Source organism: Aythya fuligula, chromosome 3 (assembly GCF_009819795.1).
Source record: "Aythya fuligula isolate bAytFul2 chromosome 3, bAytFul2.pri, whole genome shotgun sequence".
In the NCBI taxonomy this organism is placed as follows: domain Eukaryota; kingdom Metazoa; phylum Chordata; class Aves; order Anseriformes; family Anatidae; genus Aythya; species Aythya fuligula.
In genome coordinates, this window is record NC_045561.1 from 27,784,702 (window position 1) to 27,810,361 (window position 25,660).

Below are 25,660 nucleotides of genomic sequence, written 5' to 3' on the forward strand. Positions count from 1 at the left end.
CGTAATTCTTTACTCATGGATTACTGAAAACATTTCTATGCTTAGTCTACTATGTCATAAACTGAGTCAATTAATTTTGCAATGATACTTTGAAACCATTATACAAAATATATGTGAAGCTCATATTATTGTATATTCAACCCAAGCCAAAACGTTTTAGACCAGATTTGGCTATTCCATTATTTTTAAATATCTCTTTCAAATTCTCAGTTTTATTAACATCTGTAAATTTTAGAGTCTGTGAAAACTGCAAAACATCAATCTTTGAAGACCAATTTAAATACAGCATGATGGTAACACAGAAGAAATTAAATGTTTGTCACACAACCTCTACTTTCAACTACACATTTATTTTAAGTAATACTTAATTTTATCGCTCCCCAATTTGATCAGCTATTCAACTAAGACTCACAGAATTTGGTAGGAATCGAATATTTTTATAGTTGTGCAAACAATGTATGTGTATAAATGTGCACATGTGCACAAATACATAGAGCATATATATTTATGATGTTAAATACCTGTCTTCAATCTGTGTTAAGGGTACAGTATCAACTAAGCTACAATAAGGAAATAGTACATTTGAAGTCTCTAAGCTTTACATATTTCTGATTTTAATCACATCTTTTTCATATTCTTGAATTAAATTGATTAATAAACTTAATTTCATAGTGATACTCATGACTTATCAAGTCTGCCTTAAGTATTTTCTCTTTGCACACAGTACACTAGAAAAAGTATACGTTGAAAAATATTACCAAGAAGAGGCAAAACTAAATTACACTAAGCAAAGCACAGTGATTCACCAGCTGTAAGACCACACTAAGATAAATTTTAAAAAGAAAACACATTTCTTGATTACGCTCCCTAATTAAGTTCTGTGAAAAGGTTCAAAACTTGAACACTGGCATTTAAGTTTTAAATGACATTTAAATACTTATGTAGTTTTATTTATGTTGTGCAAGCTATTTGAAGTTTTCATTGCCTGGTTATTGCACGACACAGGAATAATAGGTTACCAGGATGTAGAAGTGATTGCCTTTTACGTGGTTAACGTGAAGCACAGTGCTATTAGCAATAATGAAGAAATTGCTACACTAATCTCAGGGTCTCAGAAGAAATTACTTTTTGATGAGTGTATATGATTTAAGCCAGAAAATATCTAACATGAAATAACGTCCAGACAGACTAAACATTAAAGCAAGAACATGGTCTCTCACATTGCCCAAATCCCTTCCTCTCTCTGAGAGGCACAGGTACCAAAATGAAATTTTACCTCACTGTCATTGTAAAGGCAGTATAAAATCCGATATACTTCAGCCTCAAGAAATACACCATTAGCAACCGAGAGTTCCACACAAAGTACCTCTGGAAGTCCCAGTAACGCAACCAGAAGTTTGTATTCTGGGATCTAGCTATCCTAATTCAGAAATGACCATCATCAGGTAACATGGGTGTTCTGTCAGTCTCTTGTCAGAATTCAAATTTACCCATTAAGGCAGTGAATGAAAACTAAGAGCGATACAGAAAATCCATCAGCTCACACATTCTCCCATATATGTACCCATACAACTGGTTGGATACAAATCTTTGTAATTTTAGTGGTGCTCCTTGAAAACCAACCTTGCTATTTCTTCTCGATGAGCAGTCCAGTCACGAATGTAATCTTCCTGTTCTTTTATTCTGTGCTTGAATGTATTGCTACTTTGAGTTGCTGTCCCAGTGCTCTGCAGTCGTGTGGTTTTCAGGGCTGGAGAGGTACGTAGACGGGTATGTTTAGGGGAATTACGGTTTGATCCAAATTCATCTTCTGAGGTGGAAGCATAATCTGTAGGAAAGCGCCTCCATCTTGCACTTACTAAATTAGTTTAATTATTAAAAAAGAATTATTATTGCATCTTTTATAAGAAAAAAAAATATTTCAGTAACATCACAAAAATACACAACTATTCATTATCAATCCCCAGATACCTCACAAAAGGTTTATTTACTACATCTTAAAAAGAAAGGTTAAATAATATTGATTAATAAAACATAAAACGGATGCTCTTTGTATAATGATGAGTGAAATAAGATGTAAAAGCCAGTAACTGTATAAGAGCTGAAGTGAACTGTATCAAAAAAAGGGCCCAATTCATTAACATTTAAGTATATAGTCAGGTTGCACTTTTTCTGCAGATTTTTTCCCCAAGTTTCATTTATAGTTTAAGTGATACACAAAAACTGAAAAGACATGAAGGAAGGACTGAGCTGGCACCAAGCCTAGAATGCATGCTTACGTAAGGAAAGCATAAAAATCACAGAAGACGCAATTTAGCCTAGAAAGAAAACCAATAATACTGTGCCACAAAAAACCAGCATCACATCTAGAAAAACAACAGCCTTAGAGCAAAAAGTGTATTTTCTCACATGAAGCACAAAGCATATACAGCCATGTTGCTGAAGACAGACTGAAGTATAAGAGTACTGAAATTAAGTAGGAGGCTCTCTTCCCCTTATAAATTAGTCAAGTCTAGAAAATGTGTATCAGATATACTGTCCTTGAGCAATCCAAGCAGGAAGAGAGATCACTGAACGTTAAATGAGTGCTCATCACTGCAACCTGCTAAATTCTTGCAGGGGATTTAATCCCCTAAACTCACTGACATTTATGAGGCTCTGCAATTACTGTAGACATTTTTAAAAGTGTGCGATCTCATTCTGGTAATTTAAAAGTAGTAGATTTAAGCAATGCATATTGGCTCTAGTATATGAAAGAAAAATGTAAGAAGTAATAATGACTACTCCCGAACCATCAAAAGATTACAGATGAAGTATCAATGAATTTAGGTAACAAATACTGAAAGTAATTTTTAATTGATAAAAGATTTGTGCAGTGCTTTTAAAGTCTATAGTGTGTAAAATATGACATTGGTGTATAAGCTTACATCCCTTCCCTCATGTAAATAATCCATCCAAAAACACAAACATGCTTGCAGAATTTTTTCAGGTTTAAATGCAGTCTTCAAATTGTATCCAGTTCTACTTTTTTTTTTTTTTTTTTTTTTTTTTTTTTTTTAATATTCTAACTTTCTGAAGAAAAGAAAAATGCCTCTCCAGTTACTTATTGTATTCGTTTTAGGGGGTTTCAAGCTCGTTTTTATAAGGGAAATAGTACATAAGCAGAAAAAGCACATTTCCCCACCAGTAGCATGCAAGCAACGTGTGACTGAAGGCCAAAGAGTTTTATGAGTTGGGCCCAAATTTCATTATTAATTTTTCTTTAAATGCTTTGTTCTGGTTTGAATTAAACGTATGAAAATAAATGCAAATTTTATCTTAAAATCTCTCAAGTGAGGTAGTCCAGCAACTCAGCACTGTACAATGAGCATATGTAGTCATACATTTAAAAACTAAAGATTGAATGAGAAGTGAAATTATCAGAAATATCAGAAACAGATTTGATTTCTAGTACTCTACCACTGTAAGTTTCAACATCAGGATCTGGGTCTGGGAGAAGCTTGGGTTTCTCTGTGTACAAAATAGTGTTTTATCATGTTAATTTGTATTAAAACATTCAAATTAGAATCATTTGCTTAAATAAAATCTGTTTATGAGATTAGTATTAATTCCTTTTTCACACAGCATTGACCCCACACTTTTTAGGAAAAGAGTCTTAAATTACACACTCACAAATAAAGAATTTTGCGAAAGCTTAAACATATCAGAGATACTATCCAACTGAAACAACATCAATAACAATTGTCTACGTAGTACCATATTTTTTTTTATATGTTAGTACCTTAAAATGCTTATTTCTGTATGATCAAAAGGTTTCTTATTAACATGGAGGAAAAGTTATTGTAGGCCTACCAGTAGGCAAATCTAAATTGGTGACTACTGCGTGAAAAGCACAATGTATTGATAATACTTTAAGCTGGCAAATTTAGCAACTTGGACACCATAATCTTACTTTTAAGACTTAGGGAAAGAATTGTTAAGCATAACCCTTACAAAATACTCTACTCTCACTGATGCATTCTCAGGAATCATCTGTGTTAAAGATCCTGAGATTCAGTGCTCAATACTTGCAATAAGGCTAAAGGTCAGTTAATAAGGGTTGTTTTCTTTCCATACTTGAAACCTTTGTTTTACTTCAGGGATACCTCAACATCTTTGATTAACCTATCTGCTGATTATTTGCAATGACAACTAGGTCAGCAAGCCAGCAGAGCTGCTATATACAACTAGTTGCTGAACAAGGTCTCGTTGCTTTGACATAATGCAGAATTTTATGATTGCAGCTTGGTACTCTTAACACTGGGCCTGTATTCATTGCTCTTTTTCCCAACGTTTTTTTTTGTAAAACTTTTATTTATTTTTTTATACTATTCTAACATCATCTGCAATTTTCCTCCACAATTGTGGAAAAAGTTCTTCAGTGTTCTCAGTTTTATTGATCACTATTTTTTGTCAATTTAGTGCTTTGATTAAATCTTTCATTGCATGTACTATAGAATTACTAATTCTGCTTCACAGCTTTTTTGCAGCGTTGCCAGTTATCAAGCCTCCTGCCATGGAAACACCCTGATAATCACTTTAATGCTGATAATTCCCATCCAAGACATTCCACTTATCTGCTTGCCCTTTCATTTAAAAGAGAACAGCAATGCTTTAGCCTACCAAAGCTTCAAATAGATTCTTGAAATTATGGACTTGCTCACAGCTCTGACAATTTTAATGCTATTATGTTTCAATTCATCCACATGAAGTAGAAGGCAATAAAAATATCCAATCAATGTAGGTCATTTTTCTGCCCTCCTTCTACAGGCATGTATGTCTGAACATTGAAAAAGATTTGTGAAATGCAGAAATAATTTCCTCTTTGGTAGATTGGAGTTAAAAGCGTGATTCTGCTGCCAATGCTTAGTGATCTAAAATGTTGTAATGCTAACTGCACTGATGAGAAGGCCCATGGAACAACCTTAACACCTCAATCACAACTGATCCTCTGGTAAAAGAAAAAGAAACTAATTTACTGGTAATGACCATCCATTTTACAGTCTATCTAGGTCCAGGGAGACAAGAAAATACATCACAGTTATGTCTTGATTAAATCTGCGCAAAGGAAAACAAGTTCAAATATTCTGAAGTACTTTTATCAGGCACTTCATTAGTCATTTCCAGGAGTGTGGCAATTTAAGTGAATTGTTGACATTTCTAGAAACAAAATTAAGTTGAGGAACTGGATGCTTTGAATCCAAAAGCTTCTGCTGTAGTACAGTTTTATATAATGCAAGAGAATAGTACATCCTATTCAAAGACGTTTTAAATAGGGATAAAGTGTTATTATATAGTGTTATTATAAAGCATAACTAATAACTTGAGCTTTTGGGTAGTTATTAGCATCATTTTTAAGATGCTAAAGGAAAAATGGAGACACACTGAGTAGTGGCTTATATAAGAAAATTTTATACTTCTTTAGCAATTCAGATGTATCTGAAGTATTTAAAAGGTCTACATGCTACTCCCTGATTTGGGGAGTAAACTGATCAAACTGATCAATTCATTTAATAACAGGAGCTATTCCTACTACAAATTTTTCAAACCAGTATTTTTTTATTTGTATTTTTATAATGTCTATCTTACTGTGTTGGGATAGCTCATGAGAAGTTGCTTTTTTTTTTTTTTTTTTTTTTTTGTTTGTTTTTTTTGGAAAGCAGCATATTTTATACAAGCCACAGTAAACAGTGTAATGCAGTGAAATGAACACTCAAGGAAAGAGAAAGCTAAGAGCAATCCACTAACAGAAGAAGTAAACCATCTCAATCTGAGAACCCATTTAGGAAACGTGCAGTAGTACATAAACCTCAAAATCCATACAGTTTTGTGAAAAAAAAAACAAAAACAACTACAATAAAAAAAAAGCAAAGTAGCAAGTAACATCTGGGGTTTGCCTTTTCAGAAATCAGCAATATCAGGATATGAACTCGTGTTAATTCGTAAAGATATGAGCAGTCTTAAACGACACTCTTCCCTGGCCTAACGTTGCCAGCTTTCAGGCTGCACAAATCAATTTAAAACAGACTAAAAGTGAAAAAATGTTATTTTTCCAATAGTATCTTAGAGGGAAAGATTGAGTGTTTATCTGATGCTTAGCTTTTTTTTTTCATTTTTTTTCTGTATCTTTGTAGACAACTGTCATCATATTGCAACAGATTCAACTATATAGTTCAGTGAACACCTCATTTGTATCTCTTCAGAAATTTCTATTAAGCTAATAAATAACACAACAAAAGGATACCTGTCTGGGAGAAAACACTGCTAAGAATCCTAAAAAGGTACATTTACAATATACAAGCAACAAAAGGGCTGCAGGAAACGTATCTATTGCAGACCTTTAAATCAACTCTGAAGGGGAAGCAGCAAAGTAAAATATATAATCTCAGTGGCAACACTCAGCACTGCAAGTAAGGAAGCTATTGTAATTTTATTTTATTTTTCTTAGATTGTGGACTGCCTCTAAATACGGACAATCTTTGACGATTCAAAGAGCAAGAGATCACCAATTATAGATATCCATTTAATATGAGAGATGACTTAGATAGAATCACCTCATTTTTACTTAAGTTGACTTAATATTCCTGTTGGTAAAAAGCTAGCCTTTCACACTGTTCATATTTAAAGCGTTATGTTAGCTTCTAACAAAACAGCAGGTTATAATTCATCAATTATATGGATATTTTTTTTTCATCCATAGATAAGATATTACTGTAAATATGCGACTACACTAAAGAAGGTCAACATGATTTGGAAATAATGATGAAATCATAAATTGTCATGACTTTGAACAGAAAACAAAAACTACTCCAAGGAAAGGCAAACATTTTATTATTAATTACTTTATGGTGTTTATTTAGGAAGTATTTGTGTTTAATTTTTTAATTTTAAACTTTTTTGTTATCATCATTATTAAACAAACCTCATGGTTGTGGTTTTGGAAGCTAATCTTAAATTACAGGTATGATTATCCTAAAAATGCTCAGGGTATTTCCTTGGGAAATACTACATGTTGGGCTTGTAAATATGCTGAACAAATAAATATTATATTTTCTATGCAGTAAAAAGCATCGCTGACCTTCTGAACACTTACTACCATGACTAGCGCAGAGAGATTCCACCCTGTTTTTGTACCAACACAAATCAAATCAGTGCTGCCACACTTGAATGCCTCACTGGAATTCCTTCTTACTGATCTACAGCTACAAAAAATAAACAAACATATATATCCATCCAAGATGGTAAAGGATTGAAATTTCTTGTCTTTGTGATTTTAAGTGAGAAACATCCACAAGCGTCAGCAAGGAAGACTCTTACTTGAAAGAAAAAAAGAGTCAACTAAAGCTCAACAAATTGTTTCATAACAACATTCCTTATAAAAGTATATAAATATAAAAAAAAAAAAATCAAAATATATGGTATTGTAGAAGCTAGTTAAATAATCTGACATACCTGAGGGAGAATTATGAGCTGAAGCCAAAGATTTGGATTTTGAATCTGAAAGTCGAGAAATGCTATTGGCTCGAGTTCTAGCAGAAACTTTACTACTATCTCCAGCTGATGTCAACCTGGCACCACTTCTGATAATAGCTTCTGGGGTACGAGATGAGGCAGTGCTTCTAGTTATTGTTGCTTCAGAATCACTACGTGCTGATAAAGAGCCAAGTCGAGTTCTGCGAGGTTGAGCAAGTAAGTCTATTCTGGAAATACTTCTCCTCCCTGAAGGAGGTTTTGATGTAGAACTTGTAGTGGACACTTCGGAAGCCACTGAAGCTTTATCAGCATCAGCAAGCTCACTATCTGAGGCTTCACCAAGCCGTGCTCTGCGCAAGAGAGAAGTCCTTGTAGGACGAGGTCTTGGAAGAGTAGTAGATTTACTAGATTGCCCAAGTGCAACAGGAGTGCTTTTCGATTTAGCTGACTTTCCTTCCATTTTGGAATGTAAAAGTTCATCTGCTGAGGCAAAAGGAACTCTTCCATGTGATTTGCCAGAGTAGGTTTCCTGGTCAGATGATAAGATATCAGAAATGGCAGAATGAGGTACACTAGATGTTTGGTCATCATCTGTCAAATCCACTGATGGTTGTCTCATTCTTCCACTAGATTGCACAGTTTTGCGAGCATCAGCTCTAGACCCACCATCTGAAGAACGACTTTTAGTTTTCTTTTCCATCTTTTCTCTGGCACTTGTTGCAGAAGATTTTAAAACATCCTTTGAAGGGGAACCAGAGGAACATCTATCTTTATATAAGGTTGTAAAGCTCTTCCGTTTCTGTGTGGATTTTCTTTCAGAGTCACCAGTAACGAGACTGATTGTGCTGGCTGTATCTACATCTGATTCTGGTGATATGGAATTATCTCTGTTATAGCTAGGAGTCTCAGGACCTTCATCAGTTTTATTTTCTTCACGGAGTTTAGCTTCAAGGAAAGCCATTACAGCTTCCGTGTCCTTTAAAATGAGCGTTGTATCTAGACTGGAATCAGTGTCCATTGAATCACTTCTGTCACGTGTCCTGTTTGCAGATGCTGAGGGGGCAACAGATCCACTTTGCTTATTAATATGAGGAATAAGTTCTATCGGTATATTTGTGCTAGGCTTATCTATAGTAAAGCTGCCTTGCCTCACTAATGGTTTTGAAGATTCCTTTTTTTCTCCTCCTGATGTTTTAGGACTTTGTCCTTTAATAGTTTCCTCATTTTTTCTTCTCTTTCCCTCATTCTGTGCCAACTTCACTTCTGTTTTATCAGTAACATGTCCAGAAGCTTTGTCTTGATTATCTGAAGTTTTGTGTGACACAGCAGTCTCCTCCCTACCCTTCTCAACTTGATTTGTAGCAGGTTTTGTAGAAGACAGTTTTGAGGGTGTCCAGTGTCCTTGCTCCTTTCGTTCTTGTTGAATTTTTGCTAAAGCTTGTTTCACTACAGAAGTTTCTCTGCCAGTTTCAGCTCTCTCTTTACTGGAGCTAGGGAAAGAAAAAACTTTTTCTCCTGTAGCTTTTGGTGAAAGACCATTCACTGTTCTGCCTGACTTAGCTATACTTCTGCTGTCAGCATCTGAGGCACGAGCTGGAGTTTCTTTCTCCTGAAGTTCAGTGTCTTGCTTTTCACCTATTTCTGATCTCTGATGAGATGTAGCTTTTGTTCTGGAGCCTTCACTCACTTTCTCCTCTTTGGGAAGCTGTGGAAGCGTCCTCCTTTTTCGCTCACCTTGGCTGGTCACAGAAGTTGCTGAACCAGCGCTTCTGATGGAAATACCAGACTCGCTGATGTCTGTGTCTGAAAATGAGAAAGAAAAAACAGCTAAGAAACCATTCAATATCAAGCTAAACACAAACATTAAATTATTAAGATTGCATAACACTAATCCAGCAACATAAAACAGAATTGCAAAAAGTCATTGGAATATAAAAATGTCATTTGTCCACTTATCTATTCTATAGTAGGATGAATTATATTTAGGTAAACATATGTTATACAAGGTGGAACAAGCTCTCAGGTGATGGAGATTTGACTATTCTTATAAGCTTTTTGAGTAGGTAACTCTTCAAATAATTTTCCAGCTTAGCACTTGTCCTATTCTCATTAGGCATAATTTCATCTTATGGGTAACAGTGGAAACATTCTTATTATTACAGAGTGGAAACTGTGAATTACATTAACTACTTCCTAAACTATAATCAATAAGTTGAACATAATTGGCTCTATTATTTCATTTCACTTTGTAACAAAAACGGAATAAAATCATGTATGTTAACACAATTTTAGAACAGGTATCTCCTGATTAAAGGCATCAGATATATAAAAAGATATTTCTGTATTACTAGAACTACAATATTAGGAGTGCCATACAAAAGAACAGTTTATTCAACACAACGTCATTACAACCTAACATTGCTGATACACTGCATGTGTCTACCAAAACAATTTCTAAAAGGTAGCAAGGGAATTACTACAATGAACCATTTGTGGTTTGTCAGAGACCTGATCAGGTCAGAAAAAGCCATCTTTCTTCTCAGTGTTCTTTCTAAAAATGTCATTTTGCAGGAAAATGGAAGGAGTCATTGCAGAAGCAGGGTAAGAATGCAAAGACAAAACAACATTTTTCCTCTTCTGATGCTTCAAACTGACATGGTTTCTTCCCAAAGATGAAAAATCTTGATTGTGATCACCTGGTTGTCTGTTATCTTGGGCTAATTACTACCTTCCTGATACTCTGTATGTATACTGTGAAAGGGAATGCTTTATAAACATGTATGTCATTGCTGCAGAGGGTATAAACTATTTTTTCCTGCTTCATTCTAATTTCAGTATCTGTGTAGCATATGGTCTATGATTGCTCTCATATATAAAGGAAAGTTTTCATAAATATGTAGAATTTGAGCTATGTGAGAAGCTCTCCTTGAAAACAAACTTTTTGCCAGCAAAGTACACCAACACCGTATGTATTAACCTGTTTTTACACTCTAGGTTTAAATAGGTACATGATGTATCACAGTTACATCAGGGGACAATTACAACAGGAACAGGAAAGCCAGTTTTACATCCCTAAACAGATTCAGCACCACATTTCAAAGTTCCTGAATCGACTAAGACCCTCTCCTTTCTACTCGCTTGCTCCACAGCTGCTTGTCTCACCAAGGGGTTGCAGGCCATCCCTGCAAAACCACCGCTCAAGGACCACTGAAGAGTAGCTTTCAGTATTGAAAAGCCCTATGCATGAAGAAATTACTGTGGTTGCTGCTGTGCAGAGAGCAGAAAATATGTTTTTAATCCAACCAGAACATACAGCTTGTCCTCTATATACACATATATATGTACATACAGGAAAATATATATAACACCAATAGAGTAAATAAAGTATATAGGTATAAAAAGCATCAGAAGAAAAACATCACTTTGATCAAATTCTTAGTGGATAGGGAATGCTCTTCTGAAGAAAATATAGGCATCTAAGCCAACTAAAGATTTTGCAAACTGTTCTTTGGACATGCATATCAAATAGTATTTTCATTACATCTTAGGTGCTTGAATGCCGTTTAAATTTCACCCTAAGTACTTTAGAATTCTTGCAGTATGGGTATGCACTACACAGTTGTTGCTTCCCTTACAATAAAGTTCTAATAATGGCCAAAAAAAAAAAAAAAAAAAGCATTCATCCCTCCAAAGATCCTGTTTAGAATCCCATCTGAAACTGACAATTTAAACAAATCCAAAGAACAAGTGAGACCCAAACCTCTTGGTTAACCACCCAAAGGATGAGTTATCAATACATAAAACTAGATTCATTTTGGAGAAATTCCCAATAATATTTGTGTTTCACTTTTTTTTTTTTTTTTTTAATTTACTGTGTCGTGGTTTAACCCGGCTGGCAGCTAAACACCACGCAGCCGTTCGCTCACCCTCCCCCCTCCCTCTCTGGGACGGGGGAGAGAAATGGAAAGTGAAGCCCGTGAGTTGAGATAAAGACAGTTTAATAAGACAGGAAAATAATAATAATAATAATAATAATGATGATACAATGGTGATAATACGAAAGTAATAATAGTATGTACAAACAAGTGATGCACAATGCAATTGCTCACCACCCGCTGACCGATGCCCAGCCTAACCCCGAGCAGTCCGGCCCCCTCCCCCCGGCTAGCCACCCCTATATATTGTTTAGCATGACGTCAGATGGTATGGAATACCCCTTTGGCTAGTTTGGGTCACCTGTCCTGGGTCTGTCCCCTCCCAGCTCTTACTGCACCCCCCAGCCTGCCCGTTGGCAGGACAGAGCAAAGGCTGAGATGTCCTTGGCTTAGTATAAGCACTGCTCTGCAACAATTAAAGCATCGGAGTGTTATCAGCACTCTTCTCATTCTAAGCCAAAACACAGCATTCCACCAGCTACTAGGAAGAAAATTAATTCTGTGCTAACTGAAACCAGGACATCTATCCACCCCTTATTCCATACCATTTATGTCATGCTCAGGTTACACTCTTTTCCATACATTCTAATTAGTCACCTATAGTAATCATGGTAGTGATAATATACAGTATAATATACTATTTAACATGGTGCAATTCAGTTCATGGGCTATTCTCACCCAGTATTAAATCTCCTTGAGGTACACACCGGACCTCTCCGTTCTTTTGCATTACCCACCAAGTATATCCAGGTCCCTGAGCGAAAACAATTCCACGAATAGGTTTGCCTTTTCCTGAGGCAGGAGTAGCCCAGACTGTTTTACCCAGCATATTTTTTACATGCACTACAGGAACTTTATCCCCATCTACAGTACGTAACAGGTTTGATTGGGCAGGTCCAGCTCGGTTGGTAGATCCCCTAGTATTGACTAACCAGGTGGCCTTTGCCAAATGCGTATCCCAGTTTTTGAACGTCCCAGCGCCCATTGCTTTCAAGGTAGTCTTTAACAGGCCATTGTATCGTTCAACTTTCCCGGAGGCTGGTGCATGATAGGGGATGTGATACACCCATTCAATACCATGTTCTTTGGCCCAAGTGTCTATAAGGTTGTTTCGGAAGTGAGTCCCATTGTCTGATTCTATTCTTTCTGGGGTGCCATGTCGCCATAGGACTTGCTTTTCAAGGCCCAGGATGGTGTTCCGGGCGGTAGCATGAGGCACAGGATATGTTTCCAGCCATCCGGTGGTTGCTTCCACCATTGTAAGTACGTGGCGCTTGCCATTGCGAGTTTGAGGGAGTGTGATGTAATCAATCTGCCAGGCCTCTCCATATTTATATTTCAGCCATCGTCCTCCATACCAAAGAGGCTTTGACCGTTTGGCTTGCTTGATTGCAGCACATGTTTCACAGTCATGAATAACCTGTGCTATAGCGTCCATGGTCAAGTCCACCCCTCGATCACGAGCCCATCTGTATGTTGCATCTCTACCTTGATGGCCTGAGGTGTCATGGGCCCATCGGGCTATAAATAATTCACCTTTATGCTGCCAATCCAGGTCCACCTGAGCTACTTCAATCTTAGCAGCCTGATCCACCTGCTGGTTGTTTTGATGTTCTTCAGTAGCCCGATTCTTGGGCACATGAGCATCTACGTGGCGTACTTTCACAGCCAGGTTCTCTACCCGAGCAGCAATATCTTGCCACAATGCAGCAGCCCAGATAGGTTTGCCCCTACGCTGCCAGTTGTTTTGCTTCCATTGCTGTAACCATCCCCACAGGGCGTTTGCTACCATCCATGAATCGGTGTAGAGATAGAGAACTGGCCATTTTTCTCGTTCAGCAATGTCTAAAGCCAGCTGAATGGCTTTCACTTCTGCAAACTGACTCGATTCACCTTCTCCCTCAGCAGCTTCTGCAACTCGTCGCGTAGGACTCCATACAGCAGCCTTCCATCTCCGATGCTTCCCCACAATACGACAGGACCCATCAGTGAACAGGGCATATTTCTTTTCATTCTCTGGCAACTGGTTGTACAGTGGGGCTTCTTCAGCACGACCCACCTCCTCCTCTGATGATATCCCAAAGTATTTGCCTTCTGGCCAGTCCATGATCACTTCCAATATTCCTGGGCGACTGGGGTTTCCTATTCGAGCCCGCTGAGTAATCAGTGCAACCCACTTGCTCCATGTAGCATCAGTTGCATGATGCGTAGAGGGGACCCTTCCCTTGAACATCCAGCCTAGTACCGGTAATCGGGGTGCTAGGAGGAGCTGCGCTTCAGTACCGACCACCTCCGAAGCAGATCGAACTCCTTCATATGCTGCCAATATCTCCTTTTCAGTTGGAGTATAGCGGGCCTCAGATCCTCTGTATCCCCGACTCCAAAACCCCAGAGGCCGACCTCGAGTTTCCCCAGGTTCTTTCTGCCAGAGGCTCCAGGTGGGGCCGTTCTCCCCGGCTGCAGTGTAGAGCACATTCTTTACATCTGGTCCTGTTCGAACTGGCCCAAGGGCTACTGCATGGACTATTTCCTGCTTGATTTGTTCAAAGGCTTGTCGTTGTTCAGGGCCCCATTCAAACTCATTCTTCTTACGAGTTACTTGGTAGAGTGGGTTTACAATCAGACTGTAATTTGGGATGTGCATTCTCCAAAACCCCACAACACCTAGGAAAGTCTGTGTTTCTTTTTTGTTAGTTGGTGGAGACATAGCTGTTATTTTGTTGATCACATCCATTGGGATTTGACGACGTCCATCTTGCCATTTTATTCCTAAAAACTGGATCTCCCGTGCAGGTCCTTTGACTTTATTTTGTTTTATGGCAAAACCGGCTTTTAGAAGGATTTGGACTATTTTCTTCCCTTTCTCGAAAACTTCCTCTGCTGTGTCACCCCACACAATAATGTCATCGATGTACTGCAGGTGTTCAGGAGCTTCCCCCTGCTCTAGTGCAGACTGGATCAGCCCATGGCAAATGGTAGGGCTGTGTTTCCACCCCTGGGGCAGCCTATTCCAGGTATATTGGACTCCCCTCCAAGTGAAGGCAAATTGTGGCCTGCACTCTGCTGCTAGAGGGATGGAGAAAAATGCATTAGCGATATCAATTGTGGCGTACCACTTGGCTGCCTTCGATTCAAGTTCATACTGAAGTTCCAGCATGTCCGGCACTGCAGCACTCAGTGGTGGCGTGACTTCGTTCAGGCCGCGATAGTCCACTGTTAGTCTCCACTCGCCATTAGACTTTCGCACTGGCCATATGGGACTATTGAAAGGTGAATGAGTCTTGCTGATCACTCCTTGGCTCTCCAATTGACGAATTAGCTTATGGATGGGAATCAGGGAGTCTCGGTTGGTACGATATTGCCGCCGGTGCACAGTTGTGGTAGCAATTGGCACTTGCTGTTCTTCGACCCTCAGCAACCCCACAACAGAAGGGTCCTCTGAGAGACCAGGCAAGGTAGATAATTGTTTAATGCCCTCTGTCTCTAAGGCAGCAATACCAAAAGCCCACCGGAACCCTTTTGGGTCCTTGCAGTATCCTCTTCTAAGATAGTCTATGCCAAGGATACATGGAGCATCCGGACCAGTCACAATGCGGTGCTTTTCCCACTCATTCCCAGTCAGACTCACTTCAGCCTCCAATACAGTCAACTGCTGAGATCCCCCTGTCACTCCACAAATATAGATGGGCTCTGGTCCTTTATAGCTCGATGGCATTATAGTACATTGTGCACCGGTGTCTACTAAAGCCTTATACTTCTGTGCGCGTGATGTGCCAGGCCATCGAATCCACACAGTCCAATAAACTCGATTGTCCCTTTCCTCCCCCTGGCTGGAGGCAGGGCCCCCCTAATCCTGGTCAGAATCTTCCTCGTTTCTGTGTTTGAAGGACTGTCTGCTGGAAGTTGGAGCAGCAAACTTTTCGGAGAATCCCTTTTTCCTGATTGTTTTCTTTTGCAACTCACGTACCCGTGCCTCTAGGGTCGCGGTAGATTTTCCATCCCACTTTCTCATGTCCTCTCCATGGTCTCGTAAGTAAAACCACAGGGTGGCACGGGGTGAGTACCCACCATATCGTCTTCCTTGTGTGGGTGAACGCCTACCCCTGACAGCTGAGACACTGCTTTGTACAGGTGCGAAGGAGAATAATCTCTCTTCAAGTTGGTGAACCTTTTCAGAAAGTTTCTCCCAAGTGTTCTCCTTTGGTCGGTGGGCACTGGTTGGTTCAGGTGGGGAGGACAATAGATTCTCTTCAAGTTGGTGAACCTTTTCAGAAAGTTTCTCCACAGCTGAGACGCAGGCCTGTAAGGAAGAGGAGAGACTTTCTTCGTACTGCCGGAGTTGTTTAGCCGCTTCACCCACTGTGGGTTCCTCATCCTCTTTCCAGGCCATTATTGCCAATGAGCTGGCATATGATGATGGTGCACTCCGTACAAACTTCCGCCACATGGGTCGTGTACACTTGACTTCATCTGGATCTGTGGATGTTTGTTTGAGGTCTGGATCCTCATAAATCACTTCCCGTACGGCTAATTCCCTCAGGTACTGGATTCCCTTCTCCATAGTGGTCCACTTGCCTGGTAGACATAAAATATCTTCCTTGAAGGGATACCTTTCCCTCACAGCTGAGAGGAGACGCCTCCAGAGGCTGGTGGGTCGTGCTCCATCTGCAATTGCTTTGTCAATGCCGGCGTCTCGAGCAAGGGATCCCAGCCGCTTGGCTTCCCTGCCGTCTAATTCCACACAATTGGCTCCAGAGTCCCAGCACCGGAGCAGCCAGGTGACAAGCTGCTCACCTATACAGCGACCAAAATCTTTTCGCACATCTCGTAGCTCGCGCTCGTTTAGGCTTCGGGTAGTTACTGTTGCTCTTTCGGCATCCTCATCTTCCTCCTCCTGAATCCTTGACGGCCCAGCGTCGTCATCATCTTCGTCATCTCTATACTTAGTTTTGGCAGAAGCCTTACCTGGATTGGCAGAAGACTCTCTGCGTTCTAAACGACTTGAATTTCTATACCATATTTTCACCTTCTCTACAGGGGCAACTTGCACTGCTACTGCTCGTTTCTCTGACTTTGTTACAGGGTCTGCCACAGGGGTTGGAATGCCCTCTGCAGGGTCAACTTGCACTGCTACAGCTCGTTTCTCTGACACGGCCACAGGAGCTGGAGTTGGAGCTGGAGCAGTTGCAGGAGCTGGGACTGGAGCAGCAGTAGGAGCTGGAGCTGGAGCGGCTTCAGGAGCTGGAGCTGGAGCGACTTCAGGAGCTGGGACTGGAGTAGCGGCCGGAGCTGGAACTGGAGCGACTGCAGGAACTGGGACTGGAGCAGCTGCAGGAGCTGGAGCTGGAGCGGCTTCAGGAGCTGGAGCTGGAGCAGCTTCAGGAGCTGGGACTGGAGCAGTTGCAGGAACTGGGACTGGAGTAGCGGCCGGAGCTGGAACTGGAGCGACTGCAGGAACTGGGACTGGGGCGGCTTCAGGAGCTGGGACTGGGGCGGCTTCAGGAGCTGGGACTGGGGCGGCTTCAGGAGCTGGGACTGGAGCGGCTGCAGGAGCTGGGACTGGAGCGGCTGCAGGAGCTGGGACTGGAGCGGCTGCAGGAGCTGGGACTGGAGCGGCTGCAGAAGCTGGGACTGGAGCGGCTGCAGAAGCTGGGACTGGAGCGGCTGCAGAGTCCACCGTAGGGGTCACAGTGGCCGTTGGATCTGTCACGGGACTTGGAGTGGCCGCAGGGTCTGTCACTAAGTTGATAGCAGTATCCATGGCAGCTCGATAGGCATGAGCCAGGCCCCAGCATGTTACAATGATTTGTGTTACTTTGGAACTTCCCGAATCGCGACACCTTTTATTCAAGCATTCTGCCAGTTTTTGAGGATTTTGCACTTGTTCAGGGGTGAATTTCCAAAACACTGGGGGTGCCAACTGGTCTAGATGCCTGCCCATATCCTCCCATACTCCCTGCCACCCACAACTATACTGCCTCCGGGCAGATCTCCGGATGAGCTTCCTAAGTAGTTGTTTAACTTTAAGCAGAACCTGAAGTGCATTCAGGAGGCAGAGCAACAGGACTATGCTGGTCTGAGTATCCCAAGGATATTCAATATCTTGGAGAGCTATTGTAATAAACTCGGAGGATAAGAGGGTGGTGAAGGAGGAAGGGAGAGTGATCAGGGAGGGTACAGGGGTGGTGAAGGAGAAAGGGAGAGTGATCAAATAAGAAAAATTATCTTCCCCTTTCCCCTCCACAGATTGACTCCCTAATGAAAAAAGGCAACAGATACAATTGCTAATAGTTTCCAAAATACAGTTTCCAAAGTATAGAATCGAAGATGTTACTGAGTACAAATACCAGGTTAGAGTCATGGCCAGATATTTCATCATCTCATAAGCCACTGATACAACACACAGTACCATAATGGTCTGAAACCAGGGCCCGGAGAGGATAAACAACATGACAGAGAGCACATACGGAAAATAACGTGCTATAATACTCAATTTGGAAAACAGGCGCAGCACAGTTGAGATTAAAGCAATCAGCATTATGACAAGTGACTATTAAGCAGGTCTAATACTTATACCAATTTTAGTTTAACACACTCTGGTCAGATCTGCCGTTATCTCAACCTTTCGTGCCCCACGTTGGGCGCCAAAAAGACTGTCGTGGTTTAACCCGGCTGGCAGCTAAACACCACGCAGCCGTTCGCTCACCCTCCCCCCTCCCTCTCTGGGACGGGGGAGAGAAATGGAAAGTGAAGCCCGTGAGTTGAGATAAAGACAGTTTAATAAGACAGGAAAATAATAATAATAATAATAATGATGATACAATGGTGATAATACGAAAGTAATAATAGTATGTACAAACAAGTGATGCACAATGCAATTGCTCACCACCCGCTGACCGATGCCCAGCCTAACCCCGAGCAGTCCGGCCCCCTCCCCCCGGCTAGCCACCCCTATATATTGTTTAGCATGACGTCAGATGGTATGGAATACCCCTTTGGCTAGTTTGGGTCACCTGTCCTGGGTCTGTCCCCTCCCAGCTCTTACTGCACCCCCCAGCCTGCCCGTTGGCAGGACAGAGCAAAGGCTGAGATGTCCTTGGCTTAGTATAAGCACTGCTCTGCAACAATTAAAGCATCGGAGTGTTATCAGCACTCTTCTCATTCTAAGCCAAAACACAGCATTCCACCAGCTACTAGGAAGAAAATTAATTCTGTGCTAACTGAAACCAGGACATACTGCTACTAATTTAACTTTAAGTTACTAAGTTACTAATTTAACTTTAGAATTAAAATTAATTTCCTTTCTCTTCCTTTCATTCTGGCAGAATAATACACAGAATTGAAAGCTAACTTTTTGTGAAGAAGCTGTTTTTTTTTTTTCCAGTACAGAAAAAATTTACAGATAAGATAAAGAACACAGAAAGTATCTGAATTCATTTACTAGTTTTATCTAAAATCTGAGGGCAATGAAGTAAATCTATGACAAAACCACTTAGGAAATGCATCCATTAGTTACAACTAAATTAAGATGTTCCAGGACAAATAGAAGAAATTTGAAAGAAAAAAAAAATCATTACAGGATTCAAGATTGAGTTGCTCAGACAAGGGTTCAGTTCTCATAATGCAGGTGAGAAACAGTGTTAGCTATCTGCACTGACCAAGAAACGTATAATTTGGACAGAAAAACATGGATGTGAAACTGCTTTTTTGCCTAAAAAAAAAAAAATCCCCGAACTATTTGTTTATTTATTAATGTCACATAGAAGCGATAAATGTTTTGGAGAAATCTCTGCTGCTACAGTTTTACACTTGTTTGAGGACCCAAGGAGAAGGGTGCTTGTGCTGGGAAACAAAAAACAAAACAGGAAACTGAGTAACAAGCTTAAGTTTGTTCTGCAGAAGGTCTGACTGCTGGGCAGAATGCTGAGACCAGGTTTCCGGACTAAGCAGGGAGAGAATCACAGGATTCCACTATTCCACTCTGGAAGCTTTACATAATGGCTTGGTTTTATCAGTAGAAAATGCATTCTTCTGAGAAACTAAAAAGTCAAAGATATAACTTGCTCTGAAATTTAACAGACAGTGTATTCTTGAAAATCTGAACAAAGCCAGCAGCTATAACAAAAAAATAGGGAACACATATTATATTTCTGAATGTAACTTTGTAGAAAAAAATATTAACTAAAAAGATGCTTAGAACCATAGAAAAAATAATTTATTCTACTCACCAATGTCTAACAAGAGGTTATTGGACACGTTCTGTAGATGGCAGTGTATCTTCCACAGTGGTGTACACAGAAAAGCACTCTGCACTTTTAAAGTACACTTTTTCCCTAATTAAAATGTTTTAAAACTTTGTTGTAAATTTCAATGTCAACTGGAGTAAGAGGAAAGGCTGGAGTTGCAGGGCACAAATCTCTCTCCAGCAGGCAGAGTTATAATTGGTAAATTTTTGGTCACTAAGCAGCATATCACTTTTGGAATATGGAACATTCATTGAGATGACCTCCTTTTGCAGTTACCAGTCAATTTTGCAACAAAGAGCCACATTAACTCACATAATTTACAGAAGACAATTGAGGAACTACTTTGCAAGATTTATTAAATTCTACCTCAATATGCAAATACCAGTATTAAAATTCCACTAAATTACCATTTCTAGGCTGAAACTGAGAGGAAGAAAACAGAAGGTAAGTAACATAAGCAACTGCTTCACAGTCAAGAGTGCAGACCCTAAAGAACATACTACTTAAAGTCACAAATTTCCATAGCTTAACTAAGGACAGACAGTTGTTCATTGCTGGAGATAAAGTATGTTTTCTATGTTTCCAAGATCAGGAAGTACACTGCTACTACTCAGCTAACTAATAACTGAATAACGAGTTTCAGGTTAGACCGTTTAATATTAAAATTAAAATCCTGTTTTGAACTTGGGCATTACTGAAAAAGATGTAAAGAAAGAAACATACTATGCAGACCAAATCAAATCTCATTCAAGTGAAAGTTTCTTTTATATCACACACTTTTTTTTTTAGTAACATTCAGTTTAATTTTGACACTCTTCTGACACATCAAAAACACAATCACTGAGCTTGTTTTTCTGTTGCTTCTTCTCAAAGACATGGAAGAATTTCAGGTGAAGATAATGTGCAAAGAGTAATAAAGTTACTTGTTTATGTACATTACTGCTTTTTTCCCCTTTCAGAGGCTTCTTCATCAGATATTATGACAACAAGAACTGCTTTTAGTACCGTTTTCTAGTGGAGCAGGCACAGGTGACTCCAATCTGATGTCATCATGATCATGACGTGTGTGATTGGCAGCCAAACTGGCCCACTGTGATACCCAACGTTTACGTCCAGGGGCAGGAGAACCTTCCTAAGGAAGATAAAGCAGAAGAAAAATTACTTATAGATTAAAAGCATGCTCTCGTTACAGGTTTTCCTGTAATAGAAGTGTTAGACACTTTTCTTGGAGGAAGTTGAAAAAGGAGTTTACTTCAATAAATTTTAGTTATCAGTTCTATAATGGCAACATACATGTAAGTGACTCTATATAGACACAGAATCAGTACAGAATAAGCAGCATTTCCTAGTGCAATGAACTTTTAATCAGAACCCATAGGAAATACATTAGAACACTTGTCTGCTTCAAAACAGAAGAGCAGGAGAGAAACATGGTAAGTGTGTGCACAAGAATTAAGAACGTGCTTCGGGAAGATAAGAAAGTGACATTTTACTAGCTTAAAAGACACTTTTGTCCAAATACAATATTGTATTTACTTCTTTCGGGAAAGACTACCTCAAGGACTGAAAGAATAAAATAATTTGTGATGGAAAGTAAAGGAAGATCAGATCACTTGTTTGGCCTAAATGACAAAAGAAGCAAAGATTAGTTTTATATCATCCTACTGGATCATTATCTGATTGTTTTGGTTTTTTTGTAGCTGACCTGAAAAGGAAATTGATTTGATATCCTGAAGGGAAAGCCTTTTGAAACTTTTTTCCATTTAAAAAAAGAAACACAGAAAGCAAAACAGCTGCTTATGCTGTATCCTTACAGTACAAAAACCTTTTTTTTCCCCAAACCAGATTTCTAAATATAATGCAATATTCCTGTTTTATCCGATATACTATAGTTTTGCTTGCTTACTTCCCTAAAAGAAGACAGCAGACAACTATGGCTGTATGTATATGTATGTACACATGCACATATGTGGTCTGTACACTACTGAAAGCTTTATAGGAGTTTAGTTGGTCAACCTTATTGGAATCAAAACACAAAATTCTGCAAATAAGAGAAGTCACTGATAGCAGCTCCATAAGTTACATAACTATAGACACGTAAAACAAGAAATTACAATTCAAGATCAATAAGAGAGATGTGAAGGACATGAAAATACGAGTAACTTGCTTCATAAGAAAATTTGCAGGTGCTATTGCAAAGGTTAGATGGAGCTCTGCTGCCTGTTCAGATCTTGGCATTTATATCCAAAATGTTGATTTTTGCCTAATTCATTGGCCACTCTGGGATTCCACTCTTTGATCAGGAACCAATTCTTCATATTTTATAAAATTTATTTAGCAGAAATGGAATGGTGAAAAATGTCGTCTAGTGTATGAGGGCTTCTTTCAAATTAAAAGTAATTTAGACATCAAATGTCTAAGCAAACTTGAAGTTATGGTCTTGAATGTCTCTTAATTATATGGATGACCCTAATTAATGAAAACAAAAGCATCATGAATCTATTTCAGAATGTTATGAATGAAGCATGTACAGACCGATCAAATCATCAACTACTGTGTCCACATGCTAAATTAATCTTATAACAAAAATGTTACAAAATAAAAATCTTAATAACAGGAAAGTAGGGCAATTCAATGTTTCTGTTATTTATGGGCATTTCTGAACACAATGTAAGGAAAGAGTGCCAGAATGAATCATACTATTAAAATAAAAAAAAAAAAAAAAAGGCAAAAATGTGCAGCATTTATGTATTGACAACAAAAACCATTGCCAGTGCTGATGCTTCATTTTTCTTTCATGTCTAAATTTTGTCTACTCTATTTTCTTGTCCCTACTAGCAAACATCCATCTTTAATAAAGCAAATAATTGCAGCCTAAAGTAAATATGATAGCAGTCCCAATTATCTTTGCTACAGAAAATCCTAATTCTTTGTGTACCATCTAACCAATTCCATACAGATACGATTTCTGACACATAATCAGCAATCTGAATTCCACTTTGCAGTGAAGTACAAAGATTTTGTGAATTAATTGTAATTACCCTGCCAAAAAACCTTTTCTACACAGCAGTGGATGCCAATGTGTTTTATCAACTCTCTGTATATACAAGCACAAACAACAAAGCTATCAAGTTTCTTTTAACAGTAGTTTAAGCGTGGAGATTTTAGTACTTTACTAAAGTTACAAAATGGTTTTTATTAAATCTAATATGCAACACTATAATAAAGCTTAACTCCGAACAGATTAATATCCAAATGTGAAAGCTTTATAAAAAATTTAGGATAACAGAATGTGACCTTTATTTATTTTCCTCCACTATTTCATGTGCTTGCATCTTGCAGGCTTTCCATAAGCAATCCTCCAAATCTTCTCTTGAATAAAAAGAGGAGTTTCCTAGTTTTTTAGGCTTACTGCCAGGCTTACATAAGAGACACCAGCATGTGAACGTTGCATTGCATCTCCTTTCCTTTATGTTTATCATATATTCAAACTGAATTTGAGAAACACATCCACAGAAAAAATACCCATGGATTTCTGTAGACAAATTTTGCAGCCTGAAGATTCAGAGCTTTAGGTTCTACATCTGAAAAAAGCCACAGCACATGCAAATGACACCTGAAAGCCTCTCCAATACTTGGCATTTCACAGCACAATAATAGTAACTTTAAAAAAATTTCAACAAACAGAATCAAAGTCTTTTAAGACACACATTCCAATCGTCTCATGTTGTAAGAATCAGACTATGCCATCCTTTCATGAATTTAAGTGCCATTTTGAAAGCAGTCTTCTGGCTTCTCCCCTTTCCATCCCTGTTTCTGAACCACATTCCTCCAGCAGTGGTGATCTTTTTTTTTCTTTCAGATCTTCGTACTCACTCTATTTATACCAATGTTTCCACATTTGCTTACAGAACAACACTGACATCTATCTCAAATACTTCTTTTTTTTCATTCTATTGCATTTACTTCCCTAACACAGCAAACCCCACATCATACCCATGTCAGCTTCTGCTTTGCTATAGTAAATAAATTAAATGGTATCAAGCTCTTGTAAAGCAAGTCTCCATTCACTTAATCATCTGAGCACACCTCTCTGTAGTTTAGAATTCACCCTTCTTAAACAAGAATGGTAACAAAGCTCACGCCAATATTTCAGAGTTTCACCACCACTTCCCATCAGAGACAACACTTCCCATTTCTACTGGCAATATATTGCCCAGTGCATCCAAGAGTCATGTTTGCCTTTTCACAGCCATAGGACCTTGGTGACACAATCATCCTACGTTCTAAGTTCATAGCATCTAAGTTCAAACAAAAAACAAGCATCAAACTTCAGACTCAATGGTTTCTCTATGAAAGGATAGGAAATTTGTGTAATAAGATCAGACAACAAAAGGGCATAGAGCCTCTAAATACGTGTGCTGCTCTCTGCTTCTAAGGAGCAATACAAGTATTTACATGAATAAAGTTATTCAGTATTCACGATGTCAGCACTATTATTTACTTTAATCTTCAGTGACAAAGACATGAAGTAGGCATTCAAAACAAAAAAAGGAGCATTGTCAGCAATGGTACTGATGACCCTGCAGACACAGAAGAATAAAAGAGGTATGTCCTTAATGAGCACATTAAAAATGATATTGATAAATCATGTACATGATTTAAGAACTGTGGTTAGCATATAGTCACTGAAAATTAAATGGAAGTTGGATGGATAAATCATAACCCTACTTCTCTTTGTTCTCTATCATATTTAATATTTTTTCTTAAACCACACTTACCTTGGTTTGCAAGTGGCAGCTCATAATATAGAAAAAAAAATTAAATATTTTACATACATGGATTTAGTATTGTTAATGCTTATTTTTGATGCTTATAACCATTGAAAAGGCAAGAAACAGAGCATGCAAGCTCAATCCAATTGTGTCAGACATTTATTCTGCATTTCATCTAGTCTCATGACTCCTTCAAAGTACCAAAGCTTGTCATACCAAAGGAAAAAGGGAGAATTTCTTTATAAGAAAAGCAAATTGTATTCCCTTCAAAGCAAGTTATTTACAATGTGCCTTCTAAAGTGAATATATTTAAACTCAGGATAATCTTTCAACCCCAAAATGATTTTATAAATCCTCATAATTTCCCAAGCCATCTTTTTCATCTTCCAGAACTGAATACTCTTTAACTTTTAACCCCTTCTTCTATTTCAAACATGTTCTGATTTCATCTCATTCTTCTAAATCATCTATAGGTGCAACTGTCATAGGCAGATGCACCAAGACCTCCCCACAGCCTGGGACACTGAGCTACCCCAAGGTTACCTGATTATTTAGGCAAAATCTTCAATAAGGTTCATTCACTTAGGATCTGCAGCTCACTAATACAGTAAGACTTCCAAAAAGCACAAGTGAAAAAGCTCACGTATAACAAGAATACGATGCTCATGTATTTTGCAAATCAAACACACCTGCCTCTCCCTTTCCTCTCCCTTTCAAACAATCTGTTTTGGTTAAAAAAAAAAATAAATAAAAGTTTAAATATTACAACCTTCTCTCTAGTTGAACCAATAGTTATCCTCATTACTATTACCCTACTACAAAATTATGAAACACATCTCTTTTTCTGAACTAGCTTCTCTTTTACTTCCACATATGTATTAACTTACTTCTATTTTTAAGTTTCTCTAGTAGGCTGTTTACCAACCTTCATTTACCCTCATCATTTACCCTACATTAATTCATGCTATATCCATGTTGTTTCATCTCCTTTACTTACAGAGCAATTACCATTTTTCCCCTGCTATGCCTCATAATAATCCTATAAATTATGACTACGCTACTAACCCACTCTTTTCCCAATACATGAAGAAAGCTTATGTATTCAGCAAAGCATCCATAGTAATAAAAAGGGACCATTTTTGTAATTTCAACTTAATTCAAAGGGAGTGTTCATATGCCATTGCCAGAAGGG

General features: G+C 38.8%; 1 protein-coding gene across 8 annotated transcripts in view; it reads right to left on the minus strand.

Annotated features, from left to right (window-relative positions):
• Nucleotides 1-25,660, minus strand: part of CEP170 (centrosomal protein 170) — a 108,196-nt gene that overhangs the window by 16,822 nt on the left and 65,714 nt on the right. For 6 of the 8 annotated variants that reach the window (XM_032184582.1, XM_032184585.1, XM_032184583.1 and 3 more), the window contains 3 exons: nt 20,699-20,825; nt 7,492-9,315; nt 1,624-1,858 (listed from right to left, as the gene is read on the minus strand). In XM_032184582.1, the coding sequence (XP_032040473.1) occupies nt 1,624-1,858; nt 7,492-9,315; nt 20,699-20,825 (2,186 nt within the window). The other 2 variants (XM_032184584.1, XM_032184586.1) reach the window with 2 other exon arrangements.